Source organism: Myotis davidii, unplaced genomic scaffold (assembly GCF_000327345.1).
Source record: "Myotis davidii unplaced genomic scaffold, ASM32734v1 scaffold17, whole genome shotgun sequence".
Classification (NCBI taxonomy): Eukaryota; Metazoa; Chordata; class Mammalia; order Chiroptera; family Vespertilionidae; genus Myotis; species Myotis davidii.
Genome location: NW_006288624.1, coordinates 4,496,137 through 4,521,354, shown reverse-complemented (window position 1 = coordinate 4,521,354; position 25,218 = coordinate 4,496,137). Strand labels below are relative to the sequence as shown.

At 42.3% G+C, this 25,218-nt stretch overlaps 1 protein-coding gene and 1 long non-coding RNA gene across 3 annotated transcripts in view; one reads left to right on the top strand and one right to left on the bottom strand.

The window, feature by feature from the left end:
* The window catches only part of ARG2 (arginase 2), a 37,777-nt gene that overhangs the window by 11,023 nt on the left and 1,536 nt on the right, over positions 1–25,218 (top strand). The window contains exons 3-7 of the mRNA XM_015562042.1: positions 15,728–15,905; positions 19,166–19,325; positions 20,191–20,285; positions 20,450–20,554; positions 22,001–22,137. Coding sequence (XP_015417528.1) covers positions 15,728–15,905; positions 19,166–19,325; positions 20,191–20,285; positions 20,450–20,554; positions 22,001–22,137 — 675 coding nt within the window. The remainder of the gene's footprint in view (positions 1–15,727; positions 15,906–19,165; positions 19,326–20,190; positions 20,286–20,449; positions 20,555–22,000; positions 22,138–25,218) is intronic.
* The window catches only part of LOC107182646, a 5,683-nt gene continuing 420 nt past the window's right edge, over positions 19,956–25,218 (bottom strand). Inside the window, exon 2 of one of the 2 annotated variants that reach the window (XR_001513373.1) lies at positions 19,956–20,945. This is a non-coding gene — a long non-coding RNA (uncharacterized LOC107182646). The remainder of the gene's footprint in view (positions 20,946–25,218) is intronic. The other variant, XR_001513372.1, reaches the window with a different exon arrangement.

Here is a 25,218-nt window from a genome sequence, read left to right as displayed (position 1 = left end):
TCTTAAGCAAATCACAAACATCATATTGTTTCATCTGCAAATATTTCATTATCTCCAAAATACAAGAATTCTTTAAAACTTATCCACAATACCTTTACCTCACCTAAAATAAGTTAATATCAAATACCCAGTGTTGGGGAAATAAAAATTTTTAAAAACCTCCCAACTGAGAAAACCCCTCCAAGAAGTAGAGAAAGAAAAGAGTTTATATTGAATAAGCATTAAATCAAGGCAATCTGCTAAAATATTACAAAGATAAAGAAATCTCACTCATTTATATAGCCAAGAAGATGCAAGATATTAGATGTTTTCAAGATAAATGATAACTAGTCCTCCAGTAAGAGAACTTGATAGTACCTTTTGTCGCATATAGTGCATCCTAACTTAAAGAAATTGGAGTGGCCACCTGTGTTGATTCCATTTATCTGAAGGGTAAACAGACCTTTCATCTTAACAGGGGAGGCAGTTTTGCATATTGGAGCAAGGCACCCTCCACCTGTTAGGTGTGGTAAAGGTATTGTGGATAACTTTTAAAGAATTCTTATATTTTGTGCCCACAGAAGTTAGCCTAGTATTCTCCCATAGGAACTGGGAAAAGAGGGCTAGATATTTGCATTTCAAAAAGATGGTTCCCAGACCCTTGAGGAAACATTCTTGGGTTGTGAGAGTGGCACGGGCTCCGTTAGTCATTATAAAGATTTATATACATTTGGAAAGGACAGAAAGAGAAATTTTAAAACAAAGTGGGCAGGTGTGTGTGTGTGTGTGTGTGTGTGTGTGTGTGTGTGTGTCTATCCCTTATTTTCAACAGGGACAAGTAAGTCTTATACCTTTTAACGGTCATCCTACCCCATTAACTTATATTTTTAATGTTTACTTTTACAGTTTGAGTAGGGATGCAAATAAGTTCTATATTGATTGCTATCTCTTAAGTCCTTTATAGGTCCCTCCTCTGTTATTTCCTTCTTCCTTGCAGCTTATTTGTAGAAGAAACTAGGTCATGTGTCTGCAGAATCTCTCAGTTTGGATTTTGCAGATCACATCCTCATGTCAACCTATGACTTGTTCTTTTGTCCTCTGTATTTCCTGTAAATTGTATTTGGATCTAGATCCTTGGTCAGATTTAGGTTCAATTCCCCCCCCCCCCCCCGGCAATTCTGCTTCATAGATAGCAGTATACACTTCCACCAGAAATGATGTTATCAGCCATTAAATATTGCCTAGAATAGAAAGATTGAAGCATTAAGTACTGCCTAGGATAGAGACATAGAAACATTTCAATGAGAGAGGAACATCAGTTGGCTGCCTGCTGCACACACCCCTACTGGTGATCAAGCCCACAACCCAGGCATGTGCCCCATCCCACAGGGCCTGGTTCACAGGTCCATGCTCAACCAGGCTACAGTTTCTTATTACAGGACTAGAGGCCCCGTGCACGATTAGGGCCAGGGAGGGACTGCAGGAAGGCTCCAGGTGTGTCCAGCCCATCTTGCCCAGTCCCAATCAGCTGGACCCCAGCAGCAAGCTAATCTACCGGTCAGAGTGTCTGCCCCGTGGTGGTCAGTGTGCATCATAGCGACTGGTCAAATGGTTGAACGAATCGTCAGACACTTAGCATATTAGGCTTTTATTATTACAGGATAGTTCAGATTATGTGCTTTCTTGAGGGTGGTTATGCCTGCAAGGGCTCTAAAAAAAGGATTACTCTGGCATTTTGAAGGTGTGTTAACCTAGAAGCACAGAAACAATGGACAGAGTTTGCTTAAGGAATAGATATACTGAAGAAGTTATATGTTTAGGACGTGGCTACCCAGCATGATGTGCCCAGATAGTAATGTATGCTCAGATCACCCCCTGAGGTTATTTTCAGTCACTAGACCTGTCAGATTTATTAGAGTCTCGATTTCATTCACATTTCATTCACAAGACAATGGACAGGACTTGCTTAAAGCGAAGATAAAAATTTTATAGGCTTGGGGTGTGACTACCCACCATGATCTTCCCAGCTAAGAATTTATGATCAGGTCACCCTAGCAACTGATCATACTTACTACAGAATCCCCTTTTCATCCACAATTGCTCCTTTTGGTCATAAATCAATCCAAAGGATGCATCGATGACCAACCTTTTAGATAGTGTGGTTTCACAGTGGTAGGAAGGCTCATTCCTAGGAAGTCTCAATTTTGAAATCATCTTGTCAAATTTTTCCAAAAAAGAAGGGCATGTATATGGAAGGCAGTCACGTCTCAGGTCATCATTGCACAAACTCTAAATCATTTCTATCCTGTTAACTATTATGATCTGGATTTTGTCACCCTTCTCATTTTTCTGTATTTTGCATCTAGTACAGCGGTTCTCAACCTGTGGGTCGCGAACCCTTTGGGGGTCAAATGACCCTTTCACAGGAGTCACCTAAGACCATCGGAAAACACATATATAATTACATACTGTTTTTGTGACTAATCACTATGCTTTAATTATGTTCAATTTGTAACAATGAAATTGGGGGTTACCACAACATGAGGAACTGTATTAAAGGGTCATGGCATTAGGAAGGTTGAGAACCACTGATCTAGTATAATATTTACATAAGCCATAAAAGGAGAATTAAAAGTGATTAAGCATTAACAATTGGAATATATAGAAAAGCTCTCAAAGAACAAGTAGTGTATAACTATTATTATGACTAATATTATTAGCAGGCCGGTAAGATAATCAAATAATTGGTTTCTGAGTTCAACATCAATCTGTAGGTATACAGGCCTTGTTGATATTTGGGATAGCTGTCCACCTCTGGTGTCAGTGGCTTCTTGTCCTTGAAGAGTCTTCTGTGCCTGTTGTAGGTGGAGGTCAGTGTCAGAGTCAGGGGTAGATATCCATTCACAGTTAGGCACCTGATATGATCCCTTAGAGTGAGGTTGGAGAAAATATATAGTTAAAGAAAGCCACAAGCCAAAATCGGTTTGGCTCAGTGGATAGAGCGTCGCCCTGCGGACTGAAAGGTCCCAGGTTCGATTCCGGTCAAGGGCATGTACCTTGGTTGTGGGCACATCCCCAGTAGGAGGTGTGCAAGAGGCAGCTGGTCGATGTTTCTCTCTCATCAATGTTTCTAACTCTCTATCCCTCTCCCTTCCTCTCTGTAAAAAATCAATAAAATATATTTTTAGAAAACCAAACAAACAAAAAGCACACACACACAAATTGCCCTAGCTGGTTTGGTTCAGCCTGCGGACTGAAGGGTCCTGGGTTCGATTCTGGTCAAGGGCACATGCCTGGGTTGTGGGCTCAATCCCCTGTGTGAAGCGTGCAGGAGGCAGCCGATCAGTGATTTTCTTTAATCATTAATATTTCTCTCTCTCTGTCTCTCTCTCTCCCTCTCCCTCTCCCTCTTCCTCTCCCTCTCCCTTCCTCTCTGAAATCAATATAAATATATTTTAAAGCACACACACAAAACACACATGCATGCACACACACACAAATCTTTTGTGGTGTTCCAAGGGCCCTTTGGGACACCACAAAGTTATTCCTACATATATTGACATTTTAACCTTTAAAACCTCAATTTCTAATGAAAACTAAGAAGCAATTAGCTTTCTTTAACTTGGCCACTTTATGAAGATACTTTATAACCCCTGGAAACATGTTTCATAGATGTCAACATGGAATTATTAACATGGACTTATTTTTTTTAAACTTGGTTAAAAATATTTAATATCAATAACTCAAAAGATATGTCTGTTCTTCTTAAACCAACAAATTTAACCCCTTCCCCGGCAGAAACGTGTATACTCGTTTTCACAAAATGTTCTTTTTCAGTCGTCGACGAGTATACTAAGAAAATATGGTAAAAAAATATGGTTTATAGGAAGACGAGTTACAAACTGTTTTCATAACCAACATCAAAAATACTATATAGAACCAAAATAAAAAAATTAGTCTGAAAAAGAAACGTTTTTAACAAAAAAATTGTTGGGGAAGGGGTTAAACTAACTTTTAAAGGATTAACTTTAGATTACATGAATTTGAAAAGTATTTGAGTTAGTTTTTATATTTCTGAGAATTTTAGAATACCTAATCCTTACAACCACTTGCCTTCAAACCAGTTAATTTTAATTTATTAAATTAATTTTAACAATACCACCCAGAGGTAGAAAAATTATCTCACATTTACAACATACATACATAGACATACATAGATATATACAGAGACTGTAGCCTGAATAAGAAAACACAATAGTTTATAAAAATTTGGATCCAAATTTTGTTTTGGCAGTTGGGATAAGAACTTACAAAAAAACAAAAAGAAAACAACAGACACAGTTTGTATCTGTCCTTGACAAGTTAAGCAAGTTTCAAATGTTCTTTCCTTTCAAAGTAAGAACAGCTATTTGCCACCTAAACAACATCATAGGTTGATCCATTGATTTAAATTCTCTTTTTGAATCTTTGAGAGACCAATTAAACATGCTTTTCATTTTTTCTGCCGAATTTTATAGCTGGCTTTTCTAATTGTGCGTGCAAAGATTAGTTGAGAAGTATCAAAGGATCCTCATTTTGGCAATCTTCCTGCAGGAGTATTAATGGGAGGCTGACTGGGTTAGGCTTGCCGATTTCCCACATTAATTTTCATTTCCTTTGAGATCTCTAGAGTCTGAACAAACTGAGGGAAAACCAGCCTTTACATGCAGGTCTCTAGATGGTATGGTAGATATCCCGATAAGACTATTTCACACTCTAGAGCCGCGGCCGCCAACTGGTGGTCCTCGGACCACTGGTGGTCCGTGAGGTCCGAAAGTTTGGCAACCGCTGCTCTAGAGGACATTTTTCCTCAGGCAACCTCACAAAGATCCTTAGTCATCTAAGAATCCCCAAGATTTGGGTTGGGGAAGCAAGTGTCTTTTCTCCTTCAGAGCTAAAGAGAATTCAGTCTCTCATTTAACCAGCAAAGATTTCATTCAGACGTTCAGTAAGCAAAGCCCAAATTAAAAGCAGTCACCCACTTTTTCTTTTCCTTTCCCTGGGTTATCTCAACCCATATCCACCTCGAGGATTTTATAAGAACAGCTCAAATAAAGTTAGGGCCTGCCACTTGAAGTTGGAATTCCAAGAGAAAACTCACCCAAGTTCACCCCATGCAAAGCAGGGGCTGGTGGGGCACAGGGGGCCCATGTGGTACCTAGCACCAGGTTTGGGTCCACAGGGTGATCCTGTGCGGGCTTCTTCAGAATCCTGCTCACTACTCCAAGTAAATTTCAAAGTCAGAGATGTCCAAGCCTGTAGCAATTGTTTGTAAGGGTTTATTTGAGTCAAACTGGTGACATGCTAGAGCTCAGATGCTCTGGAGAATGACAGTTTGGCAATTTCTTTTATACTTTGGGGATTAAGGAGGGATGTAAGGAAGATTACATGAGGTGGGAGAAATGGAGGTACACAATAGTTAAGATTATATATGCTCCCTCAAGGGTGGTTACAGAAAAGGTCTGGGAAAGATGATTATTGTCATTTCAAAAGTATATAAACCTAGTTGCACAAGAACAATGGACAAGGCTTGCTTAAGGCAAAGATAAACCTTTCATAGTCCTGTGCCTGACTACCCACCATGACCTGCCCAGTTAGAATTTATGATCATGTCTATAATGATACTTTTTATTTTTATTTTTATTTTTTTTACAGAGAGGAAGGGAGAGAGATAGAGAGTCAGAAACATCGATGAGAGAGAAACATCGATCAGCCGCCTCCTGCACATCCCCCACTGGGGATGTGCCCGCAACCCAGGTACATGCCCCTGACCGGAATCGAACCTGGGACCTTCAGTCCACAGGCCGACGCTCTATCCACCGAGCCAAACCGGTTCCGACGATATAATGATACTTTTTAAAATAGATATATTTTTATTGATTTCAGAGAGGAAGGGAGAGGGAGAGATAGAAACATCAATGATGAGAGAGACTCATTGATCACCTGCCTCCTGCAAGTTCCACACTGGGAATCTAGCCTTCAACCCAGGCATGTGCCCTGACCGGGAGTCGAACCATGACCTCTTGGTTCATAGGTTGATGCTCAACCACTGAGCCCATTGGGCTGTAATGTTACTTTCGGTCAGACTTATTACTAAGCCCCTTTTTCGGCTTTGCCTTTATATTCTTTTAAAGGGAATGTAGAAAATCAAGTTGTGTGTGAGAGCTGGACTCTTTAGGATCCATTTCCATGAGAAATTAGTGGGCCTGTATTAGTTTTCTAATTCTTACCCAAAAGTCTTACTTTAAAAATGACAGTCATATTACAAACATGTTTTGGGAAGTCTTAGGTTACACCATCAGTTTCAAGGGAAAGAATAAGGGCCGGGTGAGAGTGAAGGGGTTCGGAATAAGCCTCCCCAAAGTTGCCTCTTTGGCATGTGGGTTACTTTCAGCTGAAGTCAGTCGAGGCCCAGAAGACTGAGCAAGAGCTTTTCACTTCCCCTTTAACCACCCAAATGAATTTAGATAGAAGGCCTGGTCCAGGAAGAGAGTTATCGGCAGAGATAACTGCAGAGTATGGGCTAGGTGTGGCGAGCTGGAGGGAGGTCCTGTTTGTTCAAAGTCCAAGGTCCTCTATTTCTGCCCAGTGTGGCAAACATTTGTTTACCAAAAGTTGGGTCTTCCCATCTTCCTGTGAATTGTCTTCTTTCCCTTTAAAGCCCCAGTCACCTACCCCCTTCTCCAATTGTCTAGGGCCGTGGTCAGCAAACTGCGGCTCGAGAGCCACATGCGGCTCTTTGGCCCCTTGAGTGTGGCTCTTCCTAAGCCTTAGGAGTACCCTAATTAAGTTAATAACAATGTACCTACCTATATAGTTTAAGTTTAAAAAATTTGGCTCTCAAAAGAAATTTCAATCGTCGTACTGTTGATATTTGGCTCTGTTGACTAATGAGTTTGCCGACCACTGGTCTAGGGGAGTTGATTTAACCAGACAGAGAACCTAGAAGGGAAGAAAGGAGACCTTTTCTTCCCCTGCAGGAGGAAGACCACAAAGATGCCTCATCCAGTTAAACTGAACGTAATTCTTGGCTTTATGGGCTTTTTCTTATTTAATCCTTGGAACAACTATAACAAGGTTTATTTTTGCCCTAAGCAAGCCTTGTCCTTGAGGTAGGACAAGCTTAGAAACTGTACTTGGTTGGACATCTTGACTCTTCTAAGAGGTTACGGGCCAGGAATTTTTCCTTTGCATCTCGTGTGGCACTGGACCCACTGTGGTGAGATGGGCAAGAGGCGATGTTGCAGCACTCTGCTCTCAGCCCAGAGTAGCATGGAATGAGCTCCAATCTGAGCTTCTTGGAGAACACACATCAGGATGCTAGCCCAGGGTCTGAGGCATGGAGCTACACATCTGGACTGTTAACTGGCAGAGCCATAGTCACTAGCCTGATGCATCTCCCTTTAAATCCTTTCTGGAACAAGGTGAAGTATCAATTTAAAAAGGGTCACATTCTGAAGAGCAGTACTTTATCCCCAGGATTCTTGCTATCTCTTCTGTGGTTATTAGATATTGGAATAGCTTGAAGTTTGTCAGCAGATCATTTTGCAGTGACGCTCAACAGTCTTATCCTGAATGAGGGAAACTGGTTTTGTTGTAGTGACTTAGGAAGCCAAAGGAACCCTCCTCTTACCCCATCCTGCCTGCGCTGGAGCCAGGCTGCTAGGGTGCAGTCAGCTGACAGTCTGCAGAAGACCGAGCTGATTCACTAGGTGTTCAGAGGGCTGACATGAGTCGGTTCATAGCAGCATACATTAGTAAGCCTGTCTTCAGACAGCAATACTCTCTGTTCTCCTCAGGAAAGGACAGACGTAGCTGGGGAAGCAATTATCAGGAACCCTAAATGGTGTTGCAAGTCATCTCAGTTACAGGTCTGGAGCCAAGTTTTCAAGTTTATTTTTTTTTACTCAAGAATCACATTTATGCAAAGGCAATAAATTAACACCATGTTTGTATCAGTTGATCTTAACTGTGGTATATGTTAGATGGACATGTCCGAAATCACTGGCCAGGATGCCCGGGGTCACCTTCTTATCAGGGCCGAAGGTGACATCTGGGTCTAAAAGGTCTTAATAGTATTCAGTGTATTTTCATTGCCAGCACTAGGAGAGAAGCAATGAGGCTGTCATCTGTACAGAGCTTTGCTTTTTTTGCAAGGCAAACATGAGAGCTCTTTCACGTTGGTTCCAAATCTGTTTGTCATTGGAGCTCCCAGTACCTCTCTCCCTGCCACGGTGGTCTTCTGTGTCTGACAGCACCTAGCTGTTGCAGAGACAACAGGAGAGCAGAGTGAGGAGGAAGATGTTGAGAGTGCTGGCTAGAGTCTTGCCAGGAATGGTGAAGGAGTGAACTAGAACAAATATGTGTACTTGCATGATATGACCTCTTTCCTAAACTTACCAAACATTTTGGAGGCTGGGCCTGAGGAAGCAAAGAGTTGATATTCAATTAAAAAAAAATATATATATATACCTGAAACAAGTTTTCCCAAATTAGATGATTTCCTCTAAGGAGAGAAAGGGGGAGAGAGGGAGAGAGAGAGAGAGAGAGAGAGAGAGAGAGAGAGAGAGAGAGAGAAGAAAGAAAGAGAAAGAAAGAAAGAAGAAAGAATTATCATTGATGAGAATTATTGACTGGCTGCCTCCTGCACATTCCCCAATGGGAATTGAGCCCGAAACCCAGGAATGTGCCCTGACCAGGGAATTAAACTGTGACCTCCTCATTCATAGGTCAGTGCTCAATCACTGAGCCACATGGGCTGGGCAACGAACTGATTTTTAGATACCCCAGAACATACTTCATGACTGTACAGCCTTAGGGAGTTAAATGAACCAAATAAAATTCAGACGTCTTCATTTTATTGGTGGAAACCAAATGAGTTTACCTTAAATAACAGTCTCTTCAAAAGTTATTACCCAGATCACATTTTAGGGACAAGAGCCATTTGCTTCAAATGGACTGGGATGACCTGTGGCATGCCCTTCCCAGACGGCCTCCAGTAACACGGCAGCTTTGTTTTCAATGAGCTGGTTTTCCAGGCACAGCTTTGGGGTTCTAAGAATTAGCAGGAGCAGTCCTTTAAAATGCTAGAATTCCCTTTGCATGGAGCTAGATCTGCCTTACAGAGTGTTTGAGCCTGTAATTGTAAAAGCCATGAGGATTAGTGCTCTCTCAGCACCAAGTGAGATCTCAGCATCTTTGTTTTTCTCCAGGTTTTACTGACTTGTTATTCCTGACAAGTCGTAAACACTCTAGTCTATTTCAGGCACAGCCTGAAAACAAACAAACTGCACACTGATGGGCCCTGAGATTTCCTCCAAACCCACTATTCTGCCCCTGGGGCTCGGTGGATTATCCCGTGTCAGCCCCTCTCCTCCACTTGCTGGGAGCCGTGGGAGCAGCTGGAGCTCCCCATGAGTGGAAGTCAGCAGGAGGGAAAATGAGTTACCTTGATGCTGTTGACAAATGCCTGCTCACTTGTAACATTGTCTTCTATGAGTCTCCATCCAAAGGGTGACTCAGGCTGGCTCTAAACAGTTGGAGCTGTTTAACTGCTGAATTTCTCCCTCTGAAGTATGTGAAACCCATGAGGGTGTGAAGATTAGCAGCTACCTGTAAAGCAGCTAGCGGAGTGTGAGTGTGGTGCGCGAGGCAGATTCTTATACTCCTTTTTCTCCTTTCTTGTCCCTGGCTTCTTGCAGGGATTCCTTAGTGATCAGGACCCTAAATAGAAGTGCTGTCTGCAGACACTGCTAAGGTCAGGTAGGGCTGTTTTGATTTCTTCCCTAGCAGATGGTTGCATCATTCTGTTGATGCACTTGTGTTCTCGTTTCACTCCAGTGGAGCCTGGAGATGTTTATCAGGGCCAAAGGTGACACCTGGGCCTAAAAGATCTTAATAGTATTCGGTGTATGTTTTATTACCAGCACTGGGAGAGGAGCACTGAGGCTGTCAGTCTGCAGAGCTTTGCTTGTCACTGCATGTCAAACAGCAGAGCCCGTTCAAGTTGGTTCCAAATCTGTTTGTCATACGAGCTTCCTTGCAGTTTCAGGTTCATTCTGTCCTACAGTGCCTTCTTAGAAGAGAGGAAAGGGCAATAATAAAACATTATGTCTTAAAAAAAGCAACAACACACATTGTCTTGCCATGGTGGGTTTTGTCCAGTGATTACAGTGTTGACCCACACATCAAAGGATCATGGGTTCAGTCCCCAGCCCTAGTCAAGGCACATTCGGGAGGCACCCAATTGATGTCGCCCTCTCACATCGATGTCTGTCTGTCTGTCTGTCTGTCTGTCTATCCTCTGGTGAGGGTTAACAACAAAACATTATGTCTCATCTGATCTAGATCTGCAGATGAGTTGACCTGAAGCACAAAAATAGTTTAAGAAAGGGACAGCTCCCTCAAGCATGACAGGCAGACATTCCTTCCATATTTATAATTTTTGCTCTTTTCACTATTACTCTAAGATTCTTTAAAAATTAATGAGAAGAGCCCTGGCTTCAGTGGATAAGGCGTCGGCCTGCAGACTTAAGGGTCCCCGGTTCAATTCCCATCATGGGCACACACCTCAGTTGCAGGCTCCCGGCCTTGGTCAGGGGCATGTGAGAGGCAACCAATCAATGTGTCTTTCTCACATCAGTGTTTCTCTCTATCTCTCCCTCTCCCTCCCACTCTCTCTTATAAAATCAATGGGAAAAATATCCTTGTGTGAGGATTTTTAAAAAAATTAGTGAGACCATTTCTTGTGCCTTTTGAACTAGATTTGCCACAGCACCCTGATAAAGTCATAGCTTCATTATTACTCAGTTCACCGGGCTCTTACAAAAAAACAACTTCCCATCAGCCTCCCGAGCACGTCTCAGAAACTCTGGCCTGTGGGTTGCAAATCATGTTCTCTACAACCGCATATTGCATTGCTCCAATATGTAAACTTCTCATTTCTATTAAATTGCTTAACTGTTTTCCAAACATGGAATGTACAGTTCTTCTTTCAGGCCCTTGTTCATCTTTAGAAACCAATGCTGTGCTCTACTCCACTAGTCCTTTGGGTGCTACAATGCTATGGGAACAGCAGGTGTTAGAGGAGAAAGCTCCTAAGAGGCTATAGCAGGATGGCATAGTATATTCACTGATTCAACTCTGCAATGATTAGAATAGTTAGGATTACCATAGTTAGTATCTACAACAGAAGCTTTAGTATTTGAGTTCTTAATTATTAAAGACTATGGCAGCTGCTCAGGCAGGTGTGGCTCAGTTGGTTGAGTATCATCCCATGCACTGAAAGGTTGCTGGTTCAATTCCCTGTCAAGGCACATGTCTAGGTTACGGGCCCTATCCCCAGGAGGAGGTGTTGGAAGGGGTGTGCAGGAGGCAGCCGATTGATGTTTCTCTCTCATGTCAATGTCTCTCTGTCTCCTCCCCTCCTCTCTCTCTAAAAAAATAAATAAAAATATTTAAAAAACAAAAAGGTATGGCAATAGAATTTAAAAGAACTCATTTTGCTATCTGCCCAAATCCATTCTCATCATCTTCTGGACAAGGCTTAGACCTGTACTTGCTGGCTAACGCCATGTGAGCAGGAGTGATGTGTCACTTCTAGACCAGGGCCTTTAAACATAGAGGTGTGCCTTCTCAATGTTTTCTTCCTCTCCCACTGTCTTGAACCTGGGACCCTCAGTGTGGCAGAGCCATAAGCGAAAGAAGCCTGGTCTCTGAATCACTGCGTGAAGGAAAGCCTCCTGCTGACCTAGAATGTCTACCTGGATATTAAATGAGCAAGAAACCAACTTACTGTGTTTGAGCCATTATTTTGGGGAGGGTTCATTACAGCAGTTTAGCCTACTCTAACAACTTGATTTAAAAGAATAGTACACAAAATAAAATAAAGAATGGTACAGATTATGTTTATGCATAAAGGTCTGCCAGGATAGAGTAGTCAAGCCTAGAGAGTGGGATAGGGGATTGTCACCCATAGGCACTTCCTTAACAATTTTACAAAAAATTTCTATTGCCAGTAAGGAAAGAAAACAGCAAAAGTTAGCAAAATAGTGCTGGTACTAACTTTACTTGTTGTGGGAGTCATTCCTTGATCACCCCGATTGTCACTGAATTTCCTTTCACTCCTCTAGCACTCATTTTCCCTAGTTTTTACCTGGAACTTATTGTGGAAATGAAAGAGTAGAGTTGGGAGTCCCATAGAGTAGGCCACTCAGGTAGGGCCTCTCAAGACATTAATCCCTTCGGGGGGTCTGACCATCCATGAACAGAACTCTTGCTATGTGCAGAGCTTAGCAGGTTCTCAGACCCAGAGACTCATGCTAACCATGATGTATAACCCCAAATGCATATGCATAATTGTGGTGAGCAGCAGCCTTTCGGGATCCACTGTCAGGAAGCCCTCTTGCTTATGTGAGGGCAACTGGGGAACTAAGTAAATAACCAGAGGGCTGTTCCCTGAACAAGCAATCAGAGAACATGGGGTGGCATACTCATGAAGAACTGACCTTCCAGCCTGTGAGTTAATCTAGGGATCAACTCCACAGAGTTACACACTTAATGGCCAAACTCCTTTTAGGAAATTCAGTCTCTCTTCCTTGGAGTGTTGTTATAAGACCACCAAAATTCTCTTTAGGCTCCTTTGTAAGCTTTCCACAGTTCTTTCTAAGTTCTTCTGATAAGTAAGTAATAGTCAAGTACTGTTTGCTGTCACACTTCTCTGAGTCTACATCCTAGATTCCATGGTTGGACTTGAATGTTCCCAAGTTCTGTCACTTATCCACCAGGTTGATCGCTTTAATGTCCATGTACTACTTCTTGGTCATGTGAGGATTAAATGAGTTAAAAGTAGTTTTCAAAAGTTATTTCATATGAACATTATTAACTAGATTATACACCTCATATAAAACACCAGACATGCCCTGGTATCTTAAACCTACTACGAACCTGAATGCTTGATGCGGTTTAAGGAGGTGCTGAGATAAACAAGGATGTGCAAGTAGAAGCATCCAAGTGTAGGTACTGCCATTCAAAATCTGCCCATCCCACAACTGTGTTGTCAACAATGGCAAGACCTGATATTGATTTGAAAGTTAGTTAAAACTTCATTTCTCTTAAATCTGAAGTGTCCTGCATATTTTGAGATTTAGTGCATAATGACTTTATGTATGGCTTTTTCCCCTTGATTTTAAAGATTTTTATAGATGTTTTATTTGGTCTTTTTTTTTCTCTAGATTTCCAAGGTCTTTGACCTGTTATCATATTTTTCTTCTCCTACTTCAACACCTTCCCCCTTACTTCTTTATAGTTGTGCAGATCATCTCTAGTTCTAGCCTTTTAAATAATTATTTTTTTAAAATTCAGTGACCAAAGACACACAGAATTCTAGCTGAAGGTGCATCTTACCTTTAATTGAAAATAGGATAAGGTTTTCTGTTTTGCTTCCAGTATCCCTTTTAGTGGTGATCCCTTGGTTGATCTTATATTTCAGGTCACTGTTAAGCTGGAGTTACAGGCCACTGCTTCTCAAATTTTTACATTTATCAGTAGTTTGGCTTTGGATTCATGCAATATCTAAAACTGTACAAATTAAAGATGGATCCATGCTGGTCTCGATCCAAACTTTTAACACAAATTTCTGCAAATATTAAGAGTCTATCCTGCCAAGCCAGTGTGGCTTGTGGTTGAGCATCAACCTATATGAACCAGGAGATCACGGTTCGATTCCCGATCAGGGTACATGCCCGGGTTGTGGGCTTGATCCGCAGTAGCGGATGTGCAGGAAGCAGCTGATCAATGATTCTCTCTCATCTGATGTTTCTATATCTCTCTGCCTCTCCCTTCCTCTCTGAAATCAATAAAAATATATTTTAAAAAAGAAAAAAGATGTCTATCCTGTGACCATTTCCCCTCCCCCAACATACGTGTACTTCAGTTTAAGAAGCAGGACCTTAAGGATACAATCTATGGTAATGTTCTGTTCTCTGGTGATTCAGATTTCTTCCTGATAGAGTTGGATTATTTAGTCCTCATCCTAAACATGGCTAAGACGGAAAGACTAGTATTTATACCAAAGATAAAAATTAATGTGTAGTGACCAGTATCCCAGTTCTTTGAAATATGTGAAACCTTAGTGGGGAAATGTTACAGCTTATTGTCAGAATATATCACTAGTTCTTTTTTTGTTTTTATTTTTTTAAAGAGAAGTCAGTGCCTTCATTGGCTGAACAAGCTACTTGAGGGGGATGAAGCAGGAGTGGGTGTCTCCAATGCCAGGCCAGCCTTGCTTCATGGGCTTTGTAGGCAATGCAGAACTCGCCCAGGTAGTGCCAATCATCTTGGGCTGATTCCCACCTGGGTGAAGGTCTTGCCATTGGAGACACCCACCGTGCTGTCCACTGTCTCCTGCAGGATGATCTGTCCCGCAGGTGTCTTCACCTTGGCTTCTCTCTCCTGGTTGGCTTTGTACAGGGGCTTCAAATGCTGCTTCGGCCTCTGCTGCCAGGCACTGTGCAGCTGTGTCACGGTGACAGCTGCTAAGAGGCCATGACCAGCAGCTGGTCAAGGTGCACACCACGGAAGATTTGCTTCTGCTCCAGCTCCATGTCCACTATCTTGTTGGTTCTTCAGAGAGGACTGTCTAGTTCTTAAAGTGGTGCAATCAAGAGGGACTCTTTGGGCCCTAGCTGGTTTGGCTCAGTGGATAGAGCATCGGCCTACTGACCGAAGGGTCCCAGATTCGATTCCAGTCAAGGACACATGTCCAGGTTGTGGGCTTGATCTCCAGTAGGGGGCATGCAGGAAACAGCCGATCCATGATTCTCATCATTGATGTTTGTCTCTCTCTCCCTCTCCCTTCCTCTCTGAAATCAATATATATACGAGAGGCCCGGTGCATGAAATTCAGGCGCTGGGTGGGAGGGTCCCTCAGCCAGGCCTATCCCCTCTCACAGTCCAGGAACCCTCGCTCCTTACCACCTGCTTGCTCTCTGCTCCTTACTGCTCAGCTCGCTGCTCCTTAGCACTGCCTCAGAGGCAGGAGAGGCTCCTGTCACTGTCGCTGCACTCGCTAGCCCTGAGCCCGGCTTCTGGCTGAGCGGTGCTCCCACTCTGGGAGCACACTGACCACCAGGGGGCAGCTCCTGCATTGAGTGTCTGCCCCCTGGTGGTCAGTGCACATCATAGCAACTGGTCGTTCTGGTCGTTGCGCCATAAGGGTTGCTTAGGCTTATATAGATTAAAGAGGGACTCTTTGGGATACAACTGCATACTCAAGAATACAAACTTTGGGAGCAGATGGCCTGGATTTGTTCCTGAGTCTGGCACTTAGCAGCTGTGTGACCTTGAGACCTAGTTTATGACATTCACTTTCTTTAAATCCTGTTGGCATTTTACTTCCATGCTATAACTCTGGAATAGAGGTTTAATTGCTCCAAATTTCATGATTGTTAATGTCAGTTAACATTTCTGGGCTTCACTTTCCAAGACCTCTTCTTCATCTGCAAAACTGTTCCTGATGGAATCTACCCCACAGGATTGCTAGGAGGTCATCCTGACAGTCATGTTACATTTTGAATTTTACTGAGACAAAATGAGGTTGTGTACTTTGTCACAAGTTATTATTTGTGGCCCAGGCCAGTAGGAGTTGGAATTTCCAACTGATCTTATTAACCATTTTCAATTAATCTTTTCATCCTCCACTTGTTTCTAGGCTGCCACCTAAAGGACTTTGGAGATTTGAGTTTCACTCCAGTCCCCAAAGATGATCTGTACAACAACCTGATAGCAAATCCTCGCTCGGTGGGCCTCGCCAACCAGGAACTGGCTGAGGTAGTTAGTAGAGCAGTATCAGATGGCTACAGCTGTGTCACAGTGGGAGGAGACCACAGGTAAGTTGGGAGCCAGTGGTGGTGGTGGGGCTACATCGCATGGTGCTTTGGGCTAATCAATTAGCTCGTCTCAGTTTCCTGAGTAAACTACCCTTCAGAATTTTTAGGTTATGATGGAAAAAAAATAAGCAGAAACTCATATGAAATAGGCCAGAAGTAAAAGCTGTCATGCCCTGTCAGTTGATCTTGAAGCACAGCAGGAGGAACGCTTTATAACAGCCCTCCCAGCTTCTTTCCCCCTCTGTAAAAGAATTTCCTCTCCTTTGTTTTAGTAAACTTGCATGTGGCCAGCCACGGTTACATGTTCGGGGTTACAATTCTGTTGTTCCTGAAGAAACCCGTTTTCCTGGGGGGAAATCTGGCTGACTTTTAAAGTTAACAATGCATAACAGCATTTTTTTTTTAATAAGTATTTATTTATTTATTTATTTATTTATTGTGTGAATCCTCATCCAAGGATATTTTTTTCCATTTATTTTTAGAGAGAGTGAAGAGAGGAGGAGACACACACAGAGAGAAAGATCAATGTGAGAGAGACCCATTGATTGGTTGCCTCCCACGCATGCCCTGACCAGGCCGCATGCCCTGACCAGGGCTGGGGATCAAGCATGCAACCAAGGTACCTGCCCTTGACTGGAATCAAACCCGGAATCAAGTCCTCAGGCTGACGCTCTATCCACTGAGCAAAACCAGCTAGGGTCATAATAGCATTTTGATGTCGAAGATTATGAGCTGCTGGAGGCACATGTAGTTTTTTTATATAGTGGGACAAGTTCAGAAGTAAACTAAGCAAAGCTTTTAGACACAGTCCAGTGTTTCATGCTTATCTCTTAGAAAGCTTTCTTAAGAAACTGTCTTACAACTTTCATTTGGCTATTGGGAGGATTGGAAGGATAGGCTGGACTTTTTGGGTCTTTTTTTTTTTAAGCATTTCTACTCATAGGTTTGTTCCAAATTCCCCACTTGTCATATGAATGCATTCTCTATTTCCACAGGAACTGACCCTAGGTGACTGACACAATAGACTCTTCCTCTCTTAGTGAATCAGCATGAACTGTGTTGAACACTGTTCTGATGTGTTCTCAAGGGATTGTGGGAAACTTGTGACCTATTGGGCCTAGATGAAAAAAGTACGCATGGAATGAAAGAAATTCTACAGAATTTCAGAGATCAGTCTGGACTAGAGTAGTCAGATTTCACAGGGGAGCTAAGAAATGAAAGTTTTTGTTAGAAAGAAAAAAAAATGTTGGTATTAAAGTACTAGGAGTATTAAGCACTGCATATATATTCTCAGTTAATCATTTGTTATTCCCCAGGATATTTTTTGGTGCACAAGGCCAATGCTCTGACCCTCTAACAACTGAGCAACACAGGCCAGGGTGAGGACTAGGAATTTTTAGGGTCACTCTGCTCCTTTTATATACAACATACAGTATGGACTTAATCATTAAACCAACTCTGACTTAAACAGATATTAGTATCCCTGCCTTTTATTTTTATTTTTTAATATATTTTTATTTTTTACAGAGAGGAAGGGAAAGGGATAGAGAGTTAGAAACATCGATGAGAGAAACATTCATCAGCTGCCTCCTGCACACCCCCCACTGGGGATGTGCCCGCAACCAAGGTACATGCCCTTCACCAGAATCGAACCTGGGACCCTTCAGTCTGCAGGCCGAAGCTCTATCCACTGAGCCAAACCGGTTAGGGCAGTATCCCTGCCTTTTAGAAAAGGAAAGTGAAGTCTAGAGAAATTAGATGACTTATCCTAGATCATACACCTCTTCCTGGAGGGTGGAGGAGGGGAACAACACAGCATTCTGACTTAATCCACTGCTTTTAACACTAGACCATGCTATTCCTCAAAAAGGCCCTATGTGGGGCATGCAGGTTAAAATGCTATCACATGCTATCCTGACCAAGAAGGATGACTGCAGTTAGTTCCTAAGATGCTTAAGATGCATTTCCCATCTATGTCAAATTCTTTGGTTACAGAAGATGGGAAGCTTTCCAACCACTATTTCATCCACTATATTTTTACAGCTGAGACAGGACAGTGGGCTAATGTAAGAAGATACCAAGGATAAGGAAAGGCAAAAACAGAAACAATATTTGAATGTCATACTAATGTATATAACAGGCAAATAAACTTGTATTTTATTCAGTGCTCTAAAAGAGGTCTTTAATTGGGTTGCTCTGTTACTTTAAAGACTTAACTTTGATTTTTCATTTTAGAAAGTATCACTTATTTTTAAAAGCTTAAGGCTGACTTTTACCCTTAAAAAGTTAATGTAACTAATTCTTTGAAAGTGATTAGATCTCCCTGGTTTCCCTTAAAGAGGCATTTATGAATTGTCACATACAGACCACATCCTTTAACTGGATTTCCTTCTTGAACAAATTAAGGTCCCTTTCTGGGTCAAGGTTAATGGATCAAATTTTAGGGATGTGGGGCAGTCTGTCACACTGCAGGGGATAACCAGTGGTCAGCTTTAAACGTTTAGAGCCTTCCATTTCTCCCTATCTATCTAACTCACTTAACCTCAGCCCTGTAGATTCTGTCTCATCCAAATCCTGCTTTAGTCTGGGGCCCTGACTTTGCCCCGAGGACAAAGTATGAGCTGCATTGGCTGAGGATATTTGTTATTGGTGATGTTTGCCAAGCAGAGGGCCTTGAAAATTACTGGAGACTGGTGACCCTTGAACAACTCAGGGGTTAAGGGCACCAACCCCCCTGCACAGTTGAAAATCCAAATACAACGTCTGACTCACCAAAAACTTAAGTTGTCCCTTGGTATCTGCAAAGGATTGGCTCCAAGTCCCTCCCGCCAATACCAATATCAGTGGATACTAAAGTCCCTTATCTAAAATGGTATCGATCAATGCATATAGTTGACCCTCTGCACCCAGATTTCCAATCGTGGATTGAAAATAGTTACGGTATTTATTTGCCCTGGCCTGTTTGTTTCAGTGGTTAGAGAGTCAACCTGTGGACTGAAGGGTCTTGGGTTTGATTCTGGTCAAGGGCACATACCTCGGTTGCAGACTTGATCTCTGGCCCTGGTTGGGGCACATGCGGAAGGCAACCAATCCATGTGTCTCCCCCCTCCCCCTCTTCTACTCTCTGGAAAATCAATGGAAAAAAGACCCTGAGGTAAGGATGTTTAACAAAACAAACAAACAGTTACATGTATTTATTGAAAGAAATCTATGTAGTTCAAACCTGTTGTTCAAGGGTCATCTATATTTGTTCTTTACAGTTTGGCAATTGGTACCATCAGTGGTCATGCCCGGCACTGCCCAGACCTTTGTGTGATCTGGGTTGATGCCCACGCTGACATCAATACACCCCTCACCACTTCATCTGGATGTCTCCATGGACAGCCGGTTTCATTTCTCCTCCGAGAACTACAGGACAAGGTCAGTAGGCCAAGATGAAAAGAAAGTCGAATGGCTTGCAGGGGCTTTGAGGGTCCAGTTCAGTAAGATTTCTGTGAAGGATGGGTTGCCAGTGGTAGAAATGCTTATAACTCCTTCATTTGTTCATCAAACATTATTATGGGCCAGGCAGTCTGTTAGATGCTAGGAATATAAACATGACTAGGGATATAAAGATGGTCCCTGCTCTTGGGGGGTTCATAATCATCTAAGAAAGGAAGGTGGTACTGGGTAATTCTAGTGATTGATACACCCACAGCTTGAGGACTTCTTGGTTACAGGCTCCCAGGCCTCACTATCAGATGCATTGGTATAGAATCCAAGTAAAACCATGATTACCTCTAGGTAATATTTTTCTAGGCTGTGCAAAAGACACTGGAGTCTAGGCATAGACTAGAATCTGTTTATCCCTCCCCTCAGTGAGGGGCCAAGTTAAACCAGGAATAACAATGGTTATTCATTAGGCAGAATTCATGTTTTGGCTGTTGGCAACTTGAGATGACAACTGGGTTATGTTCCAAGAACCAATCTGTAAATAATTCAGTACTATGAAAAGGGCTAATCAGCAGTATTCCTACTATTTAGGTAAGTTAATGAGAAACCAAGACCACCTTAGGAGAAAAGATTTTTATTCTGCTTGAGAATGCTATACTGTGTTCGTCAGTTGCCTTTCTGAATCATTTCCACTTGTATCAATTTTCTTTCCCAGATCAAGTGTGTCTTGTGTTGCTTAAGCATATCTTGTAGATGGATGACAAAGCAAACTGCATATAATGGGAAGCACATGGTGACTTTCTTGGCGAGACCAAAAATCCTTGATGAATCCTGTTCATTCCTCTCTACATAGGTGCCACAGCTCCCAGGATTTTCCTGGATCAAACCTTGTATCTCTTCCCCAAGTATTGTGTATATTGGTCTAAGAGATGTGGACCCTCCTGAACAGTAAGTTGAGATATAGGGTTATAAACTTTGGGCCTATCCTGGCCACTTATTTGATATGTTGTTCCTTGCCTTAACTTGTTGTAGACCACTGTAAAGACAAAACCCCATCTAAATGTGCATTTAACTTGCTATTTAACGATTCCTTCCTTTATATCTCATTACAGTTTTATTTTAAAGAATTATGATATCCAGTATTTTTCCATGAGAGACATAGATAGACTTGGTATCCAGAAGGTCATGGAACAGACATTCGATCTGCTGATTGGCAAGTAAGTAACTACAACAGATGTCTACTCTAGGTTCCCAGGGTAATAAAATACAGCAGCTCCCAGGGGGCAGCATACTTTAGCTTTTCTCTTGAGGATAGTAGCTTTTCTTTCAAATAAAAGCAAAACATGTACGTTTAAAAATTTCAAATAATTTAGAAAGGGAGAATATGAAACATAGGTCATATTCTTCCTCTGGGGTTGCGAGGGGGTTTCCTTGAAATCATTGCCCAGATTCTCTCTCTCATGGATTTATCCTTAGCTCCATTTAAATGCTTATCTTTTGAGATGAAAAGCATTCATTGTTCTAATTATCCCATTCTTCTTAGCCTCACTATTTCTTCATCTGAATGGAGTTTTTTGTTTTGTTTTAATCCTCATCTGAGGATATGCTCTTTCAATTTATTTTAGAGAGAGGAAGGGAGGAGGGAAAGGAAGAGAGAGAAACAGAAACATTGATGTGAGAAACGTCGATCAGTTGCCTCCTGTACATACCCCAACTGGTGATCAAACCCAGAACCTGGGTATGTACCCTGACCGGGAATCAAACCTGTGACCTTGCAGTGTACAGGATGATGCTCCAACCAAGCCACACCTGCTAGGGCCAACTGAAAGAAGTTTTAAAATAAGCAAAACTTGGTAATGAATAAAGATGGCAGGTGAATGCTAACCCAAATGCTAGTTTTAAGAGCATTTTCTCAGTGCTGAGTCTTTATAACTGCCATCTACTAAGAAATTTAGTTGTTTAGCATATAGGTGTTATATGTTAGTTTCAGTCATTGGACACCTAGGATAAATTAAAGTTAGAATTGGGAGATGGTAAGATTGCAGATCTAGCCCTGGCCATTGTGGCTCAGTTGGTTGAGCATTGTCCCATGTGCCAAGAGGTCACCAGTTCGACTCCCAGTCAGGACACATGCCCAGGTTGTGGGCTTGATCCCCAGTAGGGGGAGCGCAAGGGGCAGTTGATTGATGTTTCTCTTTCTCTCCCTTCCCCTATCCTTCCTCTCTCTAAAATTAATAAAAACGTATTTTTAAAAAAGATTTCAAATCTAAAGTCAGTTAAGTTCAGCTGCTGTTACACTCTGAGAGAATAAAAGCAAATGTAATACAAATGAAATTAGAATCTATCAGGGCCCAAGGTCATATGAAAGTGAAGAGTTCTCTCTACTGACAATTGTTAATTTAAGAGGCTTTAATTTAATGCTCAGGGTAAGTCAGAAATATAAAATGGATTTAGTCTGAGGCACACAGAACATGGAAAGATTATGAAATGGAGTATAAACACTAATAGGCAAATACTCTAGTAACTTCTAAAATAGAAAACCTGGAAATCTGATGCATTAACAAAATACCAGGACTAACAGCAACAAAATCAGGAAGTTGCATCCGCAGGGAGCATGAATGTTCAGGCACAAATGACTATTCTCTTATCCTTCTCCTTTCAAGAAGACAAAGGCCAATCCATCTGAGCTTTGATATTGATGCATTTGACCCTACACTGGCTCCAGCCACAGGAACTCCTGTTGTAGGGGGACTGACCTATCGAGAAGGCATGTATATTACTGAGGAAATACACAACACAGGTAAGTAGTGATTAACCTGTTCACTACATAGGTAATTATGGTGAAGCCTCTTGTCTGCCAGGGGAATCTTTTCTATTTATTCATGTCATTGTAGACATTGTTTTTGCCTAACCTGGTTATTGCTAAAAGTCATGTGGTCAGGCTAATAAGGGATAGTCTTTTAGAGGCATGTTTGCATCTGGCTCATACCAAAATATGGTAATACTGAATAAAAAGTTGTTGCCTTAAACATTTATTAGACACAAGAATAACCTGCCAAACTAATGCAGTTCTTTGCATCTGAACTGTCCAAAGGCAGATTAAGATTAAAACTCAACACCAGCTATAATTTTTACCTTAAATTAAGAAGTTGGTTCGCCTGGAGTTGGGAATGTGGAGTTAAAGCTTCTCTTGGAGATATTTCAAAGCTACATGTAGGGCAAGTCTTATACTGGAGCTTATTTAATAGGAGCTTTAATACAGGAATAGTGGAAAATGAATGGCTGACAGATTAATAAAATGAATGCTAGGTTATTGAGAGTGGCTACCAAGGAGTTGCTGTCCCCAAACTCATATTTGTTTACAAACAGTTTCTTTCTTTGAAAAATAAAATTTTTTTGTTTTGTTAATCCTCACCTGAGAATATTTTTTTCCATTGCTTTTCAGAGTAGAAGGGAGGGAGGGAGAGGAAGAGAGAAAGAGAAACATCGATGTGAGAGACACATCGATTAGTTGCCTCCTATGCGCATCCCAAAGGGGGGTTGAGGGAATCAAACCTGCAACCCAGGTACATGGCCTTGACTAGGAATTGAACCCGAGACCCTTTGGTGCGCAGGCTAATGCCCTAACCACTGAGCAACGTCAGTCAGGGTAGCTGTTTCCATTTGTCTGAAAGCTTCTTAGTTTTAAGGCTACTTTAAATGATCTTTAATTGCAAAATTTAAACTTCCGCAGGGTACTTCAATATCATCTCATGAAATTAGGATCTAAACAGCATAAAGACCCCAGACTGAAAGGTCCAGCCAGGGCTATAGGAAACCCTTGACCAGCTGGGATAGATATGGGAATTGAGAAATGGTCTCCCTGGCTCTGGAGCCAACTAGACTCTTAGGCACTACAGAAAGGAAAATAATGCTTATCTGTCAGATCTGACAGAAGCAAGGCAGTCTCATTCTCAGGCCCACAATCTTAGACGTTAATCGTCCTTGGGTTGGTGGCAAGCGAACCTGGGAGTTCAATCCTCCATTTTGGTTCCCAGTGACACCACCAGAGCCAGGGCTTAGTAACAGCTAGTACTTAGAAGGGGTGGTGGTCATACCTTGACCCTCTCTCTCCTGTTGCAGTGTTACTCTATTCTAAACGACTGTCTATCATGACACTGTCAATTAGACACATAAAAGAGTTTGCTTAAATAACTTACAGGGTGGCAATAATATAAAACCATGGGTAATATATATATATTTTTTAAGAGCTCAAACCCTCTTGATTACTTCTGGGCTCTGCTGAAGGCCCAGCTTTAGTTGGTGGAATTCAGACACACAAATGATCAGAGATGCAGATGCATGTGCAGGAATTGGTAGAAGTGGTACCGAAGTTTTGCACAGTGCACTGAACTATGCATTATTAACAAGGGACGGCACACTGAACAGATGTCCTGGCAATGAGCATATCATCCTATACAATAAAAGTCTAATATGCTAAGTGTCCAGTTGTCCGGTCAGCTGTTCAACCAACCAAAGTGTAATATGTTAATGATATGCTAAGGCCACTCAACTGCTTGCTATGATGCGCATTGACCATGAGGGGGCAGATGCTCTGACTGGTGGATCAGCTTGCTGCTGGAGTCTGGCTGATCCAGACTTAGCGATAAAGGGCTGAACATGCCCTGGAGCCCTCCTGCTGTCCCTCCCTGGCTGGCCAACCTCCCGCATCCCTCCCTGGCCTCAGTTGTGCACCAGTGGGGTCCCTCAGCCTGGCCTGTGCCCTCTCGCAATCCGGGACCCCTTGGGGGATGTCAGAGAGCCGGTTTTGGCCCAATCCCGCAGGCCAGGCTGAGGGACCCACTGGTACATGAATTCGTGCACCTGGCCTCTAGTGTACTATAATGTAATACCAATAAACCATTAGCAGTATTCACTCATGTTTCCAGGCGTTATGGCCACTCTAAATATTCTCAGATACTTGTATTCTCGAATACTAGTTTGTTCAGATAAATCTTGAAAAGGTAGATTAACTTCACTCAGAATACCCAACTAAAAAGTTAACTACCCCAGAGAAGTGGGGGTGAGGGAGTTGGGGGGGAAATAAATGTGGAATCTGCCCTCAGAGCTCAGACCTGCAGAAGCGAGAATAAGATCTGCAGTAGTAACTATACTTCAGGGCACGTGGTGCCTTAAGTACGTGGATACAGCATCAGAGTCAAAAGTGGGAATAGAATTTTGGCTACATGCAGGCAGGCATCTGGAAAGTTCCTTAATATTGGAAATGGCACATATTTTCTCAACAAGTAGGTTGGGAACTCCTTGCCCCACAGCCCCCCAAGCTCTTTATTCTCTTCACAAAGCCTGACATCTATGCCTTGTATGTCAGTTAAAGAGGGATGATTGCTTTTATTACCTTAAAGGTTTCTTTCAATTCTACTCTAATACAGCAGTGGTTGGGTGCTTTGTTGTTTTGTGTGTTTTTTGTTAATCCTCACTAGAGGATATTTTTCCCCCATTGATTTTAGAGAGAATGGGAAGGCAGAAGGGGAAGAGAGAAACTCGATGTGAGAGAGTCACATCAATTGGTTGCCTCCCCCACCAGCCAGGGTAGGGAACCTGCAACCCAGATAGATGCTCTTGATCAGAACTGAACCTGTGACACTTTGGTTCACAGGCTGATGCTCTAACCACCAATCACACTGGTCAGGGCTGGTGTTGTGTGCGTGTTTTTATTGATTTGAGAAAGGAAGAAACAGATCAGCTGCCTCCTGCATGCCCCGTATTGGGGATTGAGCCTGCAACGTGGGCATGTGCCCTGATGGGGAATTGAACTGGTGAACTCTTGGTGCATGGGACAATGCCCAACCACACTGGCCAAGGCCAGTGTTTTAAAAATAAA